We start from the raw sequence: 17,644 nt of genomic DNA, 5'->3' as shown, positions 1-17,644 counted from the left end.
TTCAGTCTCTTTCATAACTAACATCTCTCCCCTGCTATCTATATCTTTATTAATTAAAGCGTTAACCTAACTCTTACTATTTCTCATTTTCTTCTCTTCAAATTCGAATTCTGATCATTTTACTACTAGTACTAAATGCGATTATCAATTTTCCGAATTAAAGAATTATAGAGTAGAGAAACAAACGAAATGGAAAACGGAAAAGTAGAGGACGGAGGAGTTTGCTCATCGGAAAGCGTTAACGGCGGCGAAGATATCTTCAGTTGCCAAAATTCCGATGCTGATCATCTTGTTATTATGGTCCACGGTATTCTCGGAAGGTGTGTTTTGTGTGTGTGAGTGTGTGTGTACGCGCGCGCTACAGTTTAAGTATATTATGTTATCATTTTCTATTCATTTTGCGGAATATTGAAGTTGAAGTAATTATCTGTTTATGAAATCGAAGTGTTAGAATTTAATTAGACGGGAAAAATTGGAGAATTTTCATCTTACTTTCTAGTTGTTAGTGATTTTTGAGATTCTTATAATTGGTCCCTGATATTTTAGGTTCTCTTAGTCCTGCGAATATTAAAAGTAGTTCGTCCGGAAATGGAGGATATTTGTTTAGTTTTTGCTTATATTTGTTATTTTACACGTTCCTTTGTTTACTTGGAGTATCTGTGCTTCAACTGGCTTTTAATATAGGTGGATCCAGGATAGTGAACTTTATGGGTTCTGGATCCTACTCAAGAGCTAGTAACGGGGTTCTGAGTTACATTTTTAGTAGATTTATTAACTATAATACAAGGTTTGAGCTAAAGTTACTGTGTTACATCCGCCCCTCGCTTTCATTGCTTCATTATCTGGGACATCTTCAAAACTTATTTAGCTAATTGATTGACTAGGTAATATTCATCTATTCTACTTTTTGCCACCATACTGAATGTTTCTTCAGTAGGTAGATCACGAAATTTTCCACTTCTCCATGCCATAAACAAGCTGCTCTTAGACTGCATTCTGTGTTGAATAGTTTCTTTGGTTTGGGTATCTGCACTTGAAATGCGTAGTTGTTCCGCCATGGAATGATTTTCTATTGGAGTAATGATAATTCATTCTCTAGTTTTTTTTTTTTTTTTTTTTTTTTGGTGCAATCATTCTCTAGTTTTTACTTTAACTGAAAGCAGAGGTACTTATGGCTTGGTATTATAATGGATGTATTTCAACAGCGCCACAGACTGGAAGTTTGGTGCTGAGCAGTTTGTTCGGATGCTTCCCCACAAAGTATTTGTTCATTGTAAGTTCATCTATTCGGAGTGCCATTTCTAATTTCAAATGCTTGTGTTTCTATATATTGCAATTCCTCTACCATTCCCTTGCACTTACCATTTCGCTGCTTTGGCAATAAATCTCAGGTATCCTTTTTGTTATTCTCTGCCTGTTACGTTGATAGATCTGATATGTGGTCGCACTGTGTGTCCTTAATATCATCTGTTCTGAGTGCTAATAAACCACGTATAAATGATAACAGAATAAAGGATTAAGTGTCATCCTGGAAGGAACTGCATTTTCTTATACATTCCCATTTGATTCTATTCCAGCAAATTTTCATTGAAAATTAGATTGTAGATTGAGGTTTTTTTGTTCTTAGTGATAGGTCAAATTTATTTATTCATCTGGAATCTTGCTCTTTGTTTGGTTATACAAAAATTGAAATGTTGTATATGCTACTTCATATAACCTTCAAGTAATCATTTGTTTGCCTAGGTGGAATTTATTTCTTGAACTTAGTTGTGAGTTATTAGCTTAAGTTGTTATCAACTAAACATTTTTGTTGTGTGCCTCTAATTTTGGCTTCTAATTCTTGAAACTTTTGTTCATGTTGAATTCGTGCAGTTGTCTGAACCATCTAGTATAAGTTATTAGAGAGGAAACACTTCTATTAATTTAGTTTAGGTCTACAACACATTGCCTCACGTGCGTAGTTTCATTGATAAGTGATAACACTCAACTTAAGGTAATAGTCAACTCTGAATGGAGTCCCCAGCTTCTTTGTCCCAATCTCTTAATTGAGATTTCTTACGTGAATAGATAGCTATAATGATTCAGAGCAGATTTTATTCTGGCATGTTACTCTGTAATTCTACGCTGTATTGTATCTTCTTCATTTTAGCCGAGTGCTAGTGAGCTACTTGCAAGATTGTATGGACATTTGTAGTATATATTGCTCAGTTGACACATGCATCCAATCTACGATAACTATTGGATATAAGTGCACAAAAAATGGAATACCAAAAGGAAGACTACTGAAAATGATTTCCTCTGCAGGTAGTGAACGTAATATGGCAAAACTAACATTGGATGGTGTGGATGTAATGGCTGAGAGATTGGTTGAGGAGGTTATCTTCTGATACTATTCATTTATCTTTTTTATTCTTTTCGCTTATGTGCAATCCTTTTTTCTAATATGTGCTCTAGAGCTTGGTATGCTTACCAAATCTACTAACGATGTGGAAATGGATTTAGGTTCTTGAAGTGATCAAGAGAAATCCAGGTCTAAAGAAAATTTCTTTTGTGTCCCATTCTGTTGGAGGGTTGGTGGCAAGATATGCCATTGGGAGATTATACAGACCTCATAGAATGGAGAATATGGAGGATTTATTGGCCAATGCATGCGTAGAAGGGTCAAAGGGTACGATAGCTGGTTTGCAACCAATAAATTTTGTCACTGTTGCCACACCTCATCTTGGTTCTAGAGGTAACAAGCAGGTATAAGTGTATATTGAAATCATTACCAATTACTTAAAGGTAATATAGTTTTCGTTGAAGAAAATGGATTATTATCTTCATTCAATATGTCTCTTGTCTCGTTGTTGGGTAAATGATGCTTAGGAGCAGATAGAGATGGACTCACACTCCCATATTGTGATGCTTTTAGAGACCAGGTATAGTTAGTTTTACGGGTCATTTGGCATGCCAATATAACTTTTCCTTCAGATCGAATTGTAATAGGTTGTATTGCTCTCCATCATCCCATGATTGGTGTTTTGGATATTTAATGAGATATCCTGTTGTTTATTAGGTCTGGTTAGGAATAGTATTTATCACCAAATATCCTTGATACAAGTTTAAAATTATCGTTTTCTTTTGTGGTTTTGCCTGTACTTGTTTCTGAAAAAAAAAAGGAATGGTGGTTTTAATTTCAAAATTATGTCAAGCTTTTCTGAACATTTATTTTCATCCCCGAGTGCGATCTTCATGCAAAAAACATTGAGATCTGGAGAAGTTACTGCACAGTAGGAGATTTTTGCTTTATAGCAACAAAGCCAGATAAAATGCAGCAAAACAAAAAAAATGGCCTGGGGGAAGAAGAGCGTATGATGTGTGGAGGATCCAGTAAAGGAGATCAAAGTGGGGTGATGTGGGTTGAGGGAGATGATGCAGGTGTGTGGATGGAAGGATGGGTTGACAGCTATTTGTGCCTGGGCAGAAGCAGAAGAGCAGCCATTGAATTAGAAGTGCCAGTTTTCCAATTTATAATTGAGGGGGCCGAAAAGTCCTTTTACCATGCTTATATAGTGGGAGTGTGGATCTTTATTAGAACTCCATCACTGGACAATTCTATCTATTTTCAAGTTGATAACTTGCGTGACACATGATCGATTCCAAGGGTGCTAAATGGTATACAATGTGAGAAAGTTTTTTATCTAGCCACATCTATCATATCATATCTGCACACTGAAAAACTTCTCAGATCTTGTCGTAATGGTCGCTCTTTAGTAACCTTGAAAGTTGCTCATGTATGTCTGGGTACGTTTTGATTTAGGTTTCTTTAGGAGGTTTACTGAGCTTTTAAAAGCATCAAATATCCCAGATTAACCCTTTAATCTTGGCACTTTCTGGTAAAAATCATTGTTCTGCTGCGGTGATGCTTCTTCAAGAAGTGTCAATTCAGTGACGGCAGATCGTACTTATTTGGTTTGTCTACTTGCCTATAGCTTAGAATCAGTTGTTTGGACATGATAGTGTTTAGTCGTACATATATTCTGATCCCATATTAATGCTGCATTACCGTGGAAATAGAAATGCTCCTTTATCTGACTATCTGGAAGGATCAAGGCTATTGCGAATCTTCGACATATTCCTTTTGTTGCCTAGATCTTGAGGAATGCGAAATTGTAGTTCCTGTTTTGTCAAGCGTGTGTGTTCATGATTCTTGTTTGTAAGATTTTGAAGTTTCTTCCTAGTCTATCTTAGAAAATATGCTATGTCAGCTGTTGAACCTTTTGGTAATATTAATTCTTTAAGGTATTGTCAGGTGCCATTTCTTTTTGGTGTAACTGCCCTAGAGAAAGTTGCTTTTCATGTAATTCATTTGATATTCAAAAGAACAGGGCAGCACCTTTTTCTTTGTGATAATGATGAAGGGAAGCCCCCATTACTTAAACGCATGATGGAAGATGATGGTGAACTGCGCTTCATGTATGTTACATAGATTAATATAGTTCATTGATTGGTCCTGTGTTTATTGGGAACCTGTAGTAAATACTGTCTATGATGTTAATTAGTTGAAAAATACATGTATACAGGTCTGCATTGCGTTTGTTCAAGCGCCGGGTTGCATATTCAAATGTTGGCTATGACCGTATCCTGATTGCACTGTTGAATCACACATTCAGCAATTATGATACCCTAACTTCTGAAGATAGACCGTTTCTCTTTAACAATAATTGTTTAGATATTGTTGGTTGGAGAACATCATCTATTAGACGTAATAATGAACTACCCAAGGTACAATCATCCTATGATATGTCTTTTAGCTGCCACATGTTAGTTCTTATGTGCAAAATCACTGTGGTGCTTATAGTGGGAAGACTCCTTGAATGAAAAGTATCCTCACATTGTGTACGAAGAACATTGCAAGGCATGTGATGGTGAGCAGGGTGAGTCCGTGGTGAAGAAAGATGATTCTTTGGACAAGACGGAAGGTTTGTAGCTCTTTTCTTATGACAAGAAGTTGGCTTTAGGTCAAATCATTTCTTGCTTTTCTTAGTTCCATTGTCCTCCCCCCTTCTGGGGTCTCTGACATATTCTGTAATGCTGCTCTATAGTACATGCATGATTGAATTTAATTTTGTATCTGTTTTCTAGTACATACCACCGTTAAAAGATAACCAATATTTGATCCTGAAATCTTTTGCTATTTATTTGGTAAAATGGAGATGGTATTAGGTCCTCTCTTGTCTCATATGGATCCTTCATTTTACTTAACAAATCTGGTCGAATGTAAACAGGTGTGCATTGGGTATGAGTACATTAGAATACTTCAAAATACACTAGAAATTATGAAAAAAGATTGTTTACTTATAGCGGATACATACACCACTTGCATTGAACATGTAGCGCTAAAACAAATGGAGGTAACATAGGCCCTCATCCTTGTTACACATTGCGAATCTTGTAACTTGCCCTACGCTTCTTGGTTCGAGTGGTTGTTTCTTGATTGTATTTTGTTTTAGTCCACTGGATTTTGAATTTGGAACCCGAGTTTCTTGCCCATTATATATATATATATATATATATATATATATATATATATGTGTATGTGTGTGTGTGTGTGTGTGTGTGTGTGTGTGTGTGTATTATTTGCCTCTCTTGGCTTCTAAATATTGCAGTATTCATGCTTTGGACAATTATACAGAGGAATTGGTGACTGGTTTATCTAGAGTGTCATGGGACAAAGTAGACGTTAGCTTTCACAAGAGCAAGCGTAGATTTGCCGCTCACAGTGTTATTCAGGTCTATCTCTTTCACTCCTGACTGCAGATGCTTAACAATATGATTGCCCAAAGCATTTTATAGATATTTTGTTGGTTCTCCTGGAACCACAGTCAAGTCAAAGTTGATTTACATTGATAGAAGTAGGAATTATACATTGTTTTTGTGTAATATGTGGAAATTAAACTTTTTTTCATCTCCCTCACAGATTTAAGACTGAAAAAGCACTTACGAGACTCATATCTTTGTCCTGTATTTTCATGTTTTTCTCCTGTTCCTTGCATGTTTTATAGCCTCAAGAATTAGTAAGCAAAAGTATTAACTAGTTATCCATCTTCTACAAGGTTTTAAGTTATGGAGAGAAATTGCAATCACCCACAATTTACCTTTTTGAAACAGGGGCATACTGTTCCATATTTATCTGTCCTAACCCTATGGGATACATCTTAAGAGTATTGGACTTCTAATTTGACCTTTCGGTACTAGCAACAACAAACCCACTTTATTCCCACAAGTAGGGTTTGGGGAGGGTAGTGTGTACGCAGACCTTACCCTGCCTTTGAGAAGGCAAAGAGGCTGTTTCCGGTAGACCCTCGGCTCATGAAAGATAAAGGGAAGGGCCAATGACAAGCAAACAAATCAAAAAAACCAAGCGAAAACACTAGGTAATGCAATTAGAAAACTAAAGCGAAGGCAACAACAAGTAATAACAGAAGTCTAGAAATATGAAAATACACGAAAGACGCTAAGTGATGTACTAAAGCTACTGTAACAAACAATGACAAAGCATAGTTACCTAATCCTCTACACTAATTCTCAACCGCCACACCTTCCTATCCATGGTCATGTCCTCAGCTGGAGCAACGTCATATCTTGCCTAATCACCTCTCCTCAATACTTCTTCGGCCTACCTCCACCCCTCCGTTGGCCCTCAAGGCCAACCTCTCACACCTCCTCACTGGTTCATCTGTGTCTCTTTTCCTCTTCACATGCCCGAACCATCTAAGTCTCGCCTCGCATTTTGTCCTCTAGAGAGGTCACGCCCACCTTGTCCCGGATAACTTCATTTCTAATTCTGTCTAACCTGGTATTCCCGCACATCCATCTCAACATCTTCATTTCAATCAGCTTCAGTCTTGATGGCACATTCTTATCACACAAGATACTGGAAGCGAGCCTCCTTTTCATCCATCCCGCCCCAATACGATATGTGACATCATCGTCGATCTCCCCACTCCCTTGAATAACTGACCCAAGAGATTTTGGCTTGAACCATGTCTGTTTCTGGACCACTTTGCCACTTTAGACATGTAGATGACATAGTGGAGGAGTGCCTAGTGCTCAAAAATGATAAGATATTACAATCCCAAGTTGTGGTGGTGGGTAGCAGTGGAGGGAAGAGCCAGTGTAAGACATTGACATTCTTGGAGCGTGCTATGTACTTTACCCTATTCTGTTCTTTTGTTTGAATTCATAAGCTAGCTGGGAGAAAGGCATTACAATTTAAAGCAGTAAACAAAAGTAATTTTTGAGGTGTTGAAATGCAGTGTGGGATAGATGGTTGCTGGTGATTGGACGTAGATATTTTGAAATGTGATCTTATGCTTTGTTTAGAAAGAAGAGGAAGGATATGAAATGAAGAAAGTTTTATAAGCTTCCTCTCCGTTTTGGTATGTAAAGGTGGAAAGATACTGAAACTCAAAAAGGAGTCTACCTTTCTCTTGGGCTTACTATTTCTCTTCCCAAAACAAGGACAAATCTTATATATACTTCCATTATTTCCTTTTAACCAGACCAACGGGACTTGCAACTTTTTTCACTCTTCTATTTTCTCTCTTTATTTTTCTCATCCCGTTCTCTTCCCTCTAGGTTCCGTGGAATGGGTTAGGTCATCTTTGTTGCTTATTAAAGGGGTTGAATGTGTCATTCACTTACTACACCCTGAAACTAGATGCGTTTTGTCATTCACTTAATAAACCCTGTAATACTTGCAGTTTCTCATTCACTTCATAAACCCTGTAACTACATGCAATTTGTCATTCAATTGATAAACCATGTGACTTAATGCAATTAAAAGTATATAGAGTAAACTGTAAAAATGCAACTCACAATAGGATTAAAGCTTTTTCACCTTTTTACCCTTAGTCAAATGTAATGTGGGCTTAAGACTGTAATGCTCATTGGATGTTTACAGGTGAAGGATCAATATATGCATGCCGAAGGTGCTGACGTTATACAACATATGATTGATAATTTTATTGTATAGAAGCCAAATCAAATCTGAATTATTCAAGGTGATCTACTATTTGCATCTGTAGTCTCTTATTTCCTTTTCTTTCCTAGACTTTGGATTGTCTTGCATAGAAGGCTTGTTGTGGTCTGCTGACAAGTAATTTGAATTTCTCATCTTTGGTTGCAGCCTTGCAGGTAAGATTCTTTTGGGTCTCATTATAACCCATTTTATGAATTGTAAACAAGAAACAATTATGAGGAACTTTGTTAACTCACTGTGCTCTAGGGTACATGAACACAGTTCATTCATAAAATGAAAAATATTATTTCCTCAATACAATTTCCACTTTCCTATACTGGAGTTTGGAGTTTATGTTCCAACGTCAAACCACTGATCACATATCTGATATCACCCTTCCTATGCAAGACAAAATTTGTAGGAGGGGGAAAACTTCTCTATGACAAAACACAATAGTTGAGTTCTGTGGTAGCAGTGGCCACATAGCCTAGCCCTATGATCTTTTATACTATAAATTTCCGATAGTAATTCTAGGTACTATTGCATCTAATGTAGGGTTAGCCATTTTAGAACCATCAATGATTAGTGAACCTGCAGATCCATTTGTAACCCCTATGGAAATATTACCCAAGTGGTATTTGTAATAGTAACCTTGTTGTTCTCTACTAATTAACTTCAGAGAATCAAATACACTCCTTTCATATTAATCAGGTTTGTGTCATTGACTTTCTTTTTTGGGGAATTGAAGTCAAGATAATGACCGATAAGTTGTACTCAATTTTTACTCAATTTTTGCTTCTTTAAGAGCAAGGAGTACAATTTTCTATGCAAGCCAGCACCTTGTGATAGTTCTAGACTTAATTAAGCACAATGTACGAGACGTTGAAGCTGCTAATAGTAACTGAACAACAAATTTAGTACAAATAGTTCATGAAAAGTAGAAAGAAATCAAAGAGAAAAGCTAGATTGATGAAAATACTGAAGGCAGAAAGAGAGACTTGTAAGATATTATTAAGGCTACTTTGACGTTTAGGAAATAACATTAGGTAATCTGTCTTTAATTTATTCATTTGGATAAATAATAACGTTAGGTTGTCTTTAAGATAGTACCTTTACTAGCACTCGATTATGGCGAAGCGGTTTCAGAATATGCTTGGGATATATGGCTTATACAAAGATGACGAGAAAGGTTGGGAAAATTACTCCATGTATTTTATCTAGTTAAAGGCAAACTTATCTCATAACTCAGCATGTGCGAACTTGCTCATATTGTCGATTTCAAGCCCGGTAAGTGATAAGGGTTGTAGCTGATTAGCAGTAAGCACAAAGTTAGTCAATTTATGATGAATCCTCGTAATACATAATATATCATTGGGACGTGTTCACCAAGGCATGTCACATCGACACCAGAGATGAGCTTAAATGGAGCGACATGGTGAATGAAAATTTATGACCTTAACTTAGAGTTTGAGATTAAGGCATTTTGCTGCAAGCCTCTTTCATGGTTTTAGAGAAAACTGTGAGTTAATCCATAGGATGCTTGCGAGCAAGGAGTTAGATCAACATTGCAATCAATTGGGTGTAAAACGTATTATAAATAGATACAGAGGTTTTCAAACTGGGAGTAATTGTTTGGCTTACATGTGACTTCACGAAAAAAATAAAAACAGCTAGTATTTTGGCAACATAAGAAGTGTTTTACTGCAACAGAAGACCATTTTGTCTTTTTTATCGGATAATAGAATAGAGATTTTGTTTATTAATTAGTTTATAATAGAGATTTTGCAACCAAAAAAATAAATAAAAATGGTCATTCGATTTTTAATTTGTGAACTAAAATTCAATTGTACCTATATACCATAGAAATTTCAAAAAACGCCAGAAAATGCTACTCGAAAACACAAACTATATAGGCTGCGACTCTGCTATTGACTTCACGTAATATCCAGGTGATACTATTTAAAAAAATAAAAACTCATTTTTGGACCTGTTAAAAAAATAAAAATAAAGAACCCTTGATTTCCACATGGTGGAAGACATTAGTTGTAGGTTGAGTTGGAAAATGAGTTTTTTGTTATTTCTAAGTGGTGTCACTTATCTATTATGTAAGATAAGTTGCTGACGTGAGTATACTTACATAACAACCTTTTACATGCGACCGCCTATATTATGCTTTGTAGGATTGGATTTAGCATTTTTTGAGTCTGAATCTAAAGTAATTGCGGTATACTGCTTTAATATTGTTATTAGTCTCATACTGAATCCAATGTTTCTAAATCCTGGACTGTGATATGCCATGTTTCCAGATTTGCAATATTAAGTTTTCTGAACAAAATGAAGCTTGACCTATCTAGACTGCATCACTTGGACCACTGTGTTTACATTTTTTAAATACAGTCTATGCCTTTTATATTTATGCTTGCTTTATTATGCATCTGCTTTAGTAACAATATTGAAGTCGCACCTATGAAATAACGTTATGTACAGTTTGGAGAATTCTATAAAATAAAAGGGGCAGTCCGGTGCACTAGGCTCCCGCTATGCACGGGGTCTGGAGAAGGGCCGGACCACAAGGGTCTATTGTACGCAACCTTACCCTGCATTTTTACAAGAGGCTGTTTCCACGGCTCGAACCTGTGACCTTTCTGGTCACATGGCAATAATTTTACCAGTTACGTCAAGGCCGGAGAGTTCTATAAAATAAAAATAATAAATAGGCTAAAGCGACATATCAAAAGTTTCTGGATAAGCAAGATACAATTAGGGGTCCCCCTTGGCCCAGTGAGAAAGTTATTGACCTTTTTGGATTTTTGCGGCTGCGCCTTCCCCTTGGTATCTAATAAATGCTCCAAATATCCGATGGCTATCGTATTTGCATTGCCATTACTAGAGCTCCAGCTTGAAATAGTTGGATTTTATATGTCTAAATACTTCGAGAAAAAGTTTCAAAATTATCCATTTATTTTTTACTATCGTTTAAAATTACTCTCTAATATATCTCAGGTTGAAACTCCATTAAGGATCAAGGACCAAAACGAAAAGAAATGTTAATAACCTATGTTGATCGGACTCTCTGAAAATATCGATGAGAGCATATTGAATCCTTCAAAAGTAATGTATTTTTGCAGAATCCGATATGGGTGCGACAGTTATTTTGAAGAGTCCGTGCAACACAGTTAATAACAAGAATATGGATGAATCTAGAGTATAACAGAAGGTAAATTCAAATATTTGATATAGTAGAGAGGTATTTTTATCCTTTTTCCCATATATACATATACAACATATAGTTGAATTGGAGGACAATTGATGTATGTGTTCGTGCTCAATGCTGGAAAGGCACATATGGCACTGCTATGATGGTGACATTGATGAATTTACTAACAAATAATGATATATGGCCCATGTTAGGGATGTTGAGACAAAAGCTTTGCAACTAGTTTAAAGGACTCAGCAAGTGGTACATCAACTTGTTTCCCCTGTAGATTTTTGTGTTTATCGACATACTATGCATTATGGGAGAAGACCGTCCTTCGTCGAAAATTTATATTTTGTATATAGGTAAAATATTAAGTTTTAGAGGTATATAAATATATTGAATACTTATTATTGGGAAATATTTTTCACTTCTTTTAAATTTGAATTCTCTTGGATAAATTTTTGGATTCGCCACTTACTAGCATAGATTGATTCAAGACTTAAACTTTATGGGTTCAACCTTTAGGGATTGTTTGGTTAGTGGAATAAGGGATAAACAATCTTGGAATATATACCATGCAATATTATTTTATCCCGCGTTTGGTTATGAATATTAATTAGTCTCGGGAACCATTTTGTACTAAGATAATGAGATTAGCTATCCCATATAGAATGTGAGATAACTAACCACGTGGGACATCCCAAGATAGACAAGGATGGGATATCCTTGTCTAATCCCTATCCTACTAACCAACAACCCCTTAGGAGTCGTTTGGTACGGGGATAAGGTGGGATAAAGTGTGTTACTAAATTTATATTATGTTTGGTTGACGGTGTAAATTTATTCCGGGATAAATTTATTTCGTCAATCAAACATAGTATAAACTTAGTCCCAGACTTAATCCTGAATATCTCATCTTGTCTCACCTTATCCCATCAAAGTTGGTATTATTTTATCTCACCTCCCATATGGGATAAATTAGTCTACGGATTATAATTCTAGGACTATAATCCCGAGATAATTTAGTCCGCGTACCAACCGACTCATTAAGGTTTATAATTAGTATTGAACTTATTGTATTTTTAAAATTATGGATTCATATCTATTTTTTATTTCAATGATAGTAAATTTTTACACACAAATTTATGCTCTGTAACGAAAGTACGAAGATAAAATGAAACGACCCATCCGCCTATGCTTGCTAGTTTCTAGACTTGTAAAACTTGTCTACATATATTGCTATAGATAGTACTATGTTGTGATCTATAAACTATCCAAATTTAGGTCACTGTCTGTCTGTGCCTTGGGCTCAGACTGCTGTTGACATAGTAAATGCATGAACCAAATTAAAAAGGGGTAGGGTCCAATTGCCCTAATCAACTTCAAGCATCTGGAAATGGTCCTGTGCTTTGGTTCCTACTGTGTGAAGTTATTCTTTCTCTCTGTGTTAATGCTTGGACTATCTTTATCTACTTGCTTAGACACGAGTCATACACAGAAAAGAGTGAAATTTTATATATTTTTCTAAAAGCTAATATGTATATATAAAATAGGTAGATACTGCTTAAAAAGTAAATGCAAAATAAACACCATCACATACTAGAAATAAAGTCTTAGTCCCTACTGCCATATCTAAACTTTGCGCAAAATTCTGTGTATGTCAAGTTATGTGTAATTTAACTGTTTACAATTGGTTATCCATCAGCTTTTTACGCTAGTTATGCTTTGTAAAAACACTTACCTATAATTTGTTTAGAAGTGATTTCGTTGAGTAAAAATTGTTGATACCTTTATAGATAAAACCTAAACTTTGTTTAAAAGCCCTCCTACGAGTAAATCTTAATTAGCTTCATGGTCGTATAGGAGCAGTTAATACTAGGTTAAAATAGAATTAATCTATTTATTAAAAGAGGTGAATACAAGTTTTGAACCTTAAATCAAGAATACTGGTTTAATACAGTTCTTCCAAACATCTTTCGTTCTTTCTTAAAATTTCCTTCCGATCAAATTACGCTATATAAATTGTGATGGATGTGTGTGAACAAAGTCTCACATGGAAAGTAGGAAGAAGAAAAAACTATATAAGGAGTTGAATACTCTTAATGGTGAGAGGCATTTTAGAAAAAACCGTGTAGGCTTGACTCAAAACAAACAATATCACATTATGTTAAGAGTATCAGAGCCAATGACTTGGCGGCGGAACTACGAAGATGGCAAAGTGTGGTATGAGGCCCAGCTTATGCCTCATTTTTTTTAAAGATTAAAATGTCTGAATCTGAATACACATCCGAATATCAAGATGTGTATTAAGATTAAGACATCTAAATCTGAATACACATCCGAATATTAAGATGTGTATTAAGATCTGAATGCTAAAGGATTAAGTTTGTTTGATTTTTAACATCTGAATGTATAAAAATATGGTAGTTGGTGGTGGTAATGGCTAACGATGGTGCTTGCGAATGCAAACTAGAAGCGGTGGTTGGTGGTAGTTTTGGTTGATGGTGGTGGTTCAGGGTAGTAGCTAGTGGTGATTAATAGTGGTGGACATTATGATTGAGGATGGTAGTGGTGGGTGGTGATAGTTAATAATGGCGGGCGGTGATGGTAGTTGTAATTGAGGAATGTGGTGGTAGTTTATAATGATGGGCAGTGCCGACTATGGTTATTGATGGTGATGGGGGTGGTTAGTTGTGGCAGTTGAGGTGGATGAGTGTTGGTTGTGGTTGTGAATGATGGTGGTGGGAGTGATGGGGATGGTGGCGGTAGTCGATAATGGTGGCGGTTATGATTGAGGATGGTGGTGGTGGTGGTGGCATGGTGGTAGTTGATAATGGTAGGCGGTGACGACAATTAAAAATAAATATGGATGATAGCATCTTAATGAAATTAAGTTTCTGTTATAGATCTTAATCATACAGGCCTATTCAGACCCATTAAGTGATTGTGAAGTAAAAAAAAAAATACTTAGTGATTAAGATCTGAATAATTAAGATTTAGATTTAAAAAAATAAACACACCTAATGTATGAGATCTGAATGATTTCTCCATTAAGTGCAAACAAATGAGGCCTTAATGCCTTTGCTCGTCTACAGGGTTTAATGATGATTGATCTTTTGGGGAAAATCATGCGAGCTTGACCCAAAACATACAATATCACATCATATTAAGAGTATCTTCCGTGTGATTAGTATTTTCACTTGTGCAACTAAAGCTATAACTATATATGGTTTAAACTATATTAATCACCTTTAAGTACCTTAATAACGTTTTAAGATGGTAGATTTTAATTAAAGGTTGACCCTACTGCATTCCACTTGATAAAAGAAGACAGATCGACAAAGTCTTCGTCTTCTTCCCACTTGGATAGTCATTGTTGTCCAAAACCTGTAAACGTCAACAAATCAATTCCCCCTCTCCAACATCACGGGACACAATTTGCATTTCCATGTACCTCACAAGCCACACCTCACCATCGGTTAGCTAAGGATAATTCTTAAGAGTGCTGCTATTTGGCCACACTCATAGTGGTCCAACGATGGCAACACCCGTAAAATATTCTTAAAACCCTTAATTTCATATTTGGCTTAACAGTCATTATTTTCCTCCAAAATATTTCTCTCCCAAACAAGCTAATAACTATTGATTATCCCAAAACATTGATCCCATAAAATCATCACTCTCATGGGAAGATCAAAAGTCTTTGTATGTATATGTACACTGTTATGTATTTTTTTTAAATAAAATTTATATGGATGGGAAGATCAAAAGCTTTCGTATGTATACGTATATTGTTTTTCGAATATTTATACAGTATGTAAATTCAAGTAACCTTGTTATACCATACACATATGATAAGAGAACTTTTATTAAACACATAATTCACCACTCTTCTCTTAACCTAAACATGAATGCTAATCAAGAAACCAATTTGGAGCTATTAAACCCGAATAACAACATAGAAACTAGGTCAGAGCAACTAAGGAATGCATTACACATAACTTTAGGACTGTATTCGGACGACAGTTTGATGAATGAAGATGAGTGGGGTAACATTGATTCAGACGGCAACTTCAATGATGGAGAAGATCATGTTGACGATATTGCTGATGATGATGATGATGTCGGCCATTATTTAGAGGAAGAGGGAGAAGGTGGAGAGGACAGGGAAATATCTAAGGAGTTCAATGAAGAAGATCTCGTAATAGGTCCAATTACTGGAATGCGGTTCAGTAATAAGGATGTTATGTTTTATTTTTACAAAGAACATGCAAGATTAGTAGGATTTTGCATTATCAAAAGAATATTAAACAAAAAAGGTGGTGATATTGTAATGTATGTGCAATATGGTTGTGATAGGTCTAGAAAACCAAGGAATAAGCATGTTACCAAGAGAAGGAATTGTCGTGCTAGAATAAATGAACTTTTGGAGGAGAATGGTTCATGACGTATTTCAAATGTGATTAAAAAACATAATCATCAATTGGAACCAACACTATCGCGATTGATGGGTGGACACAGATTGCTTAGTAAGTCTCTTAAGAGAGCTCTTATAGCCAAAGATATTGCTGGCTTAAGACCCTAAAAAAATATAAGAGTCGCTGAAGTACTTGCTCCCCGAAAATCAGGGTTGTACACCAAAGGACTGAAATTATATTTTGAAGAGTAGAAAGCTTCAATTGCAAGAAGGAGACACAAAATTATAACTCAAGTTCTTCAGTGACATGCAGCAAAAAGATAGAAAATTTTACTACTCCGTAGATGTGGATAGTTTTGGTCGACTTCGTAATGTTGTATAGGTTCATTCACACTCTAAGGTTGTATATGAGGAGTTCCATGATGTAATATGCCTTGATACCACATACCTTGTGAATCGATACAATATGCCAGTTGCTTCATTTGTTGGTGTCAATCAGCATAGACAGTCCATACTTTTGGGATGCGCTCTTATGTCTAGTGAAAATATAACAAGTTACAAAATGGTGCTCTCTACATGGCTTGAGGCTCTAAACAATGTTCATCCATTAGCTAACACGACTGGCCAATGTAATAGTATTAAGGTTGTCATCAATGCATTGATGCCAAATACAGTACATAGATATTGTATATGGCACATATTCGCAAAGCTGCCTATGAAGTTAAGCAGAGTTCTTAATGGTAAGATTGCAAAGGCAGAATTTAAGGCTTTAGTCCTTGATAGCATTAACGTTGCTGAGTTTGAGAGAAGATGGACTGATTATATTGCAAAATATATCTTAGATGGAAGGGATTGGTTTTATAAGCTTTATTTGGAGAAGGAAAAATGGGTTCATGTATACCTAAATGACCACTTTTGGGTTGGGATATTGTCCACATAAAAAAGTGAAGGAATGCATGCTTTCTTTGATGGATTTATCACCCGCCAAAGTACTTTGAAGCTATTTTTTCAGCAATATGAGTTAGCCATAAGAGCTAAGTTCGATAAAGAATTGGAAGCTGAATATAGGTCAAGATGCTTTGAACCAAAATGTTTGTCTAAATTCGCACGGGAGGAAAAACTTCACGCATATTATACTCGTGAAGTGTTTGAAATTTTTCAAGTACAATTAAGAAAACTGTACCATTGTGAAATCAGCATCCCTAAAGATCATCAAGCAAACCCTGGAGTGGAGAAATACATTATAATATATTATTCGCTCAAGAGTTAACACTAGAGATCCATTTGTCTTCACGGTTGAATATACACCTATTGGCGAATATCTAAGTTGCAACTGCAAGTGGTTTGAAACAAAAGGTATTCTATGTTGCCATATACTTAAGGTGTTGTCTCATAAGATGATTGAAAACGTTAATGAGAGGTATATATTGAAAAGGTGGAGAAGAGATGTTGTTCGTCCACACTTGAAACGTTTCTTTCTAGGAGGTTACCCATGCATGAATTTTGAATACATGATGTACAAGGAACTATTAAAGTATTTTGAATGAGTTTGTGATATTGCATTGGACACTGAAGTGATGAGGCAATATATTAAGTATGATTTGAACATATTGGAGCATGACCTTTTGAATTGAGATGATGATATGATAGCTCAAAATTGGGAATTGGAAGATATACATGATGGTATGGGTAAGGGTGGGGGTGGGGGTGGGGGTGGGGGTGAAGGAAGAAATATAAGAGATCCTAGATACGCAGCATCTCGTGGTTGAATAGATATAGAGGTCAAATTGATTCATACTTTAGAAGTTCACAAATAGGTGGTGGAAGTAGAGTTAGAGGTAATAGAAGTGGTAGAGGCTAGGGTAGAGGTGGTGGTAGAAGTGGTGGAACTCTTCGGCTAGCGGAAGGAGTTGAGGTAAAGTATAACAAATTTGATTAAATTTTTTTTACGTAAATACATTGCTTATACTTATTAGTCTTATTTACTCTAATTACAACAAGATGATGCAACATTACCACCACA

The 17,644-nt window shown here is 35.9% G+C and overlaps 1 protein-coding gene across 2 annotated transcripts; it reads left to right on the top strand.

Moving 5' to 3' along the window:
• The first annotated feature begins 20 nt into the window (after nt 1–20).
• Nucleotides 21–8,342, top strand: LOC104113883 (lipid droplet phospholipase 1-like). 2 transcript variants are annotated; one of them, XM_018776891.3, is made up of 11 exons: nt 21–320; nt 1,206–1,273; nt 2,305–2,375; nt 2,503–2,745; nt 4,295–4,458; nt 4,566–4,621; nt 4,715–4,767; nt 4,844–4,964; nt 5,678–5,775; nt 7,949–8,048; nt 8,182–8,342. In XM_018776891.3, exons 1-10 carry the CDS (start codon nt 190–192, stop codon nt 8,018–8,020), a joined length of 1,077 nt encoding a protein of 358 aa, XP_018632407.1. In that variant the 5' UTR covers nt 21–189; the 3' UTR covers nt 8,021–8,048; nt 8,182–8,342. The 2 variants fall into 2 exon arrangements, with proteins under 2 accessions (XP_018632407.1, XP_009622491.1); XM_009624196.4 differs by having other exon boundaries at nt 8,174–8,342.
• Nucleotides 8,343–17,644: the final 9,302 nt, after the last annotated feature.

The sequence above is a fragment of the Nicotiana tomentosiformis genome, chromosome 5 (genome assembly GCF_000390325.3).
Source record: "Nicotiana tomentosiformis chromosome 5, ASM39032v3, whole genome shotgun sequence".
NCBI lineage: Eukaryota > Viridiplantae > Streptophyta > Magnoliopsida > Solanales > Solanaceae > Nicotiana > Nicotiana tomentosiformis.
The sequence above is the reverse complement of the archived record's forward strand: the minus strand, read 5'-3'. Positions and strand labels throughout refer to the sequence as shown.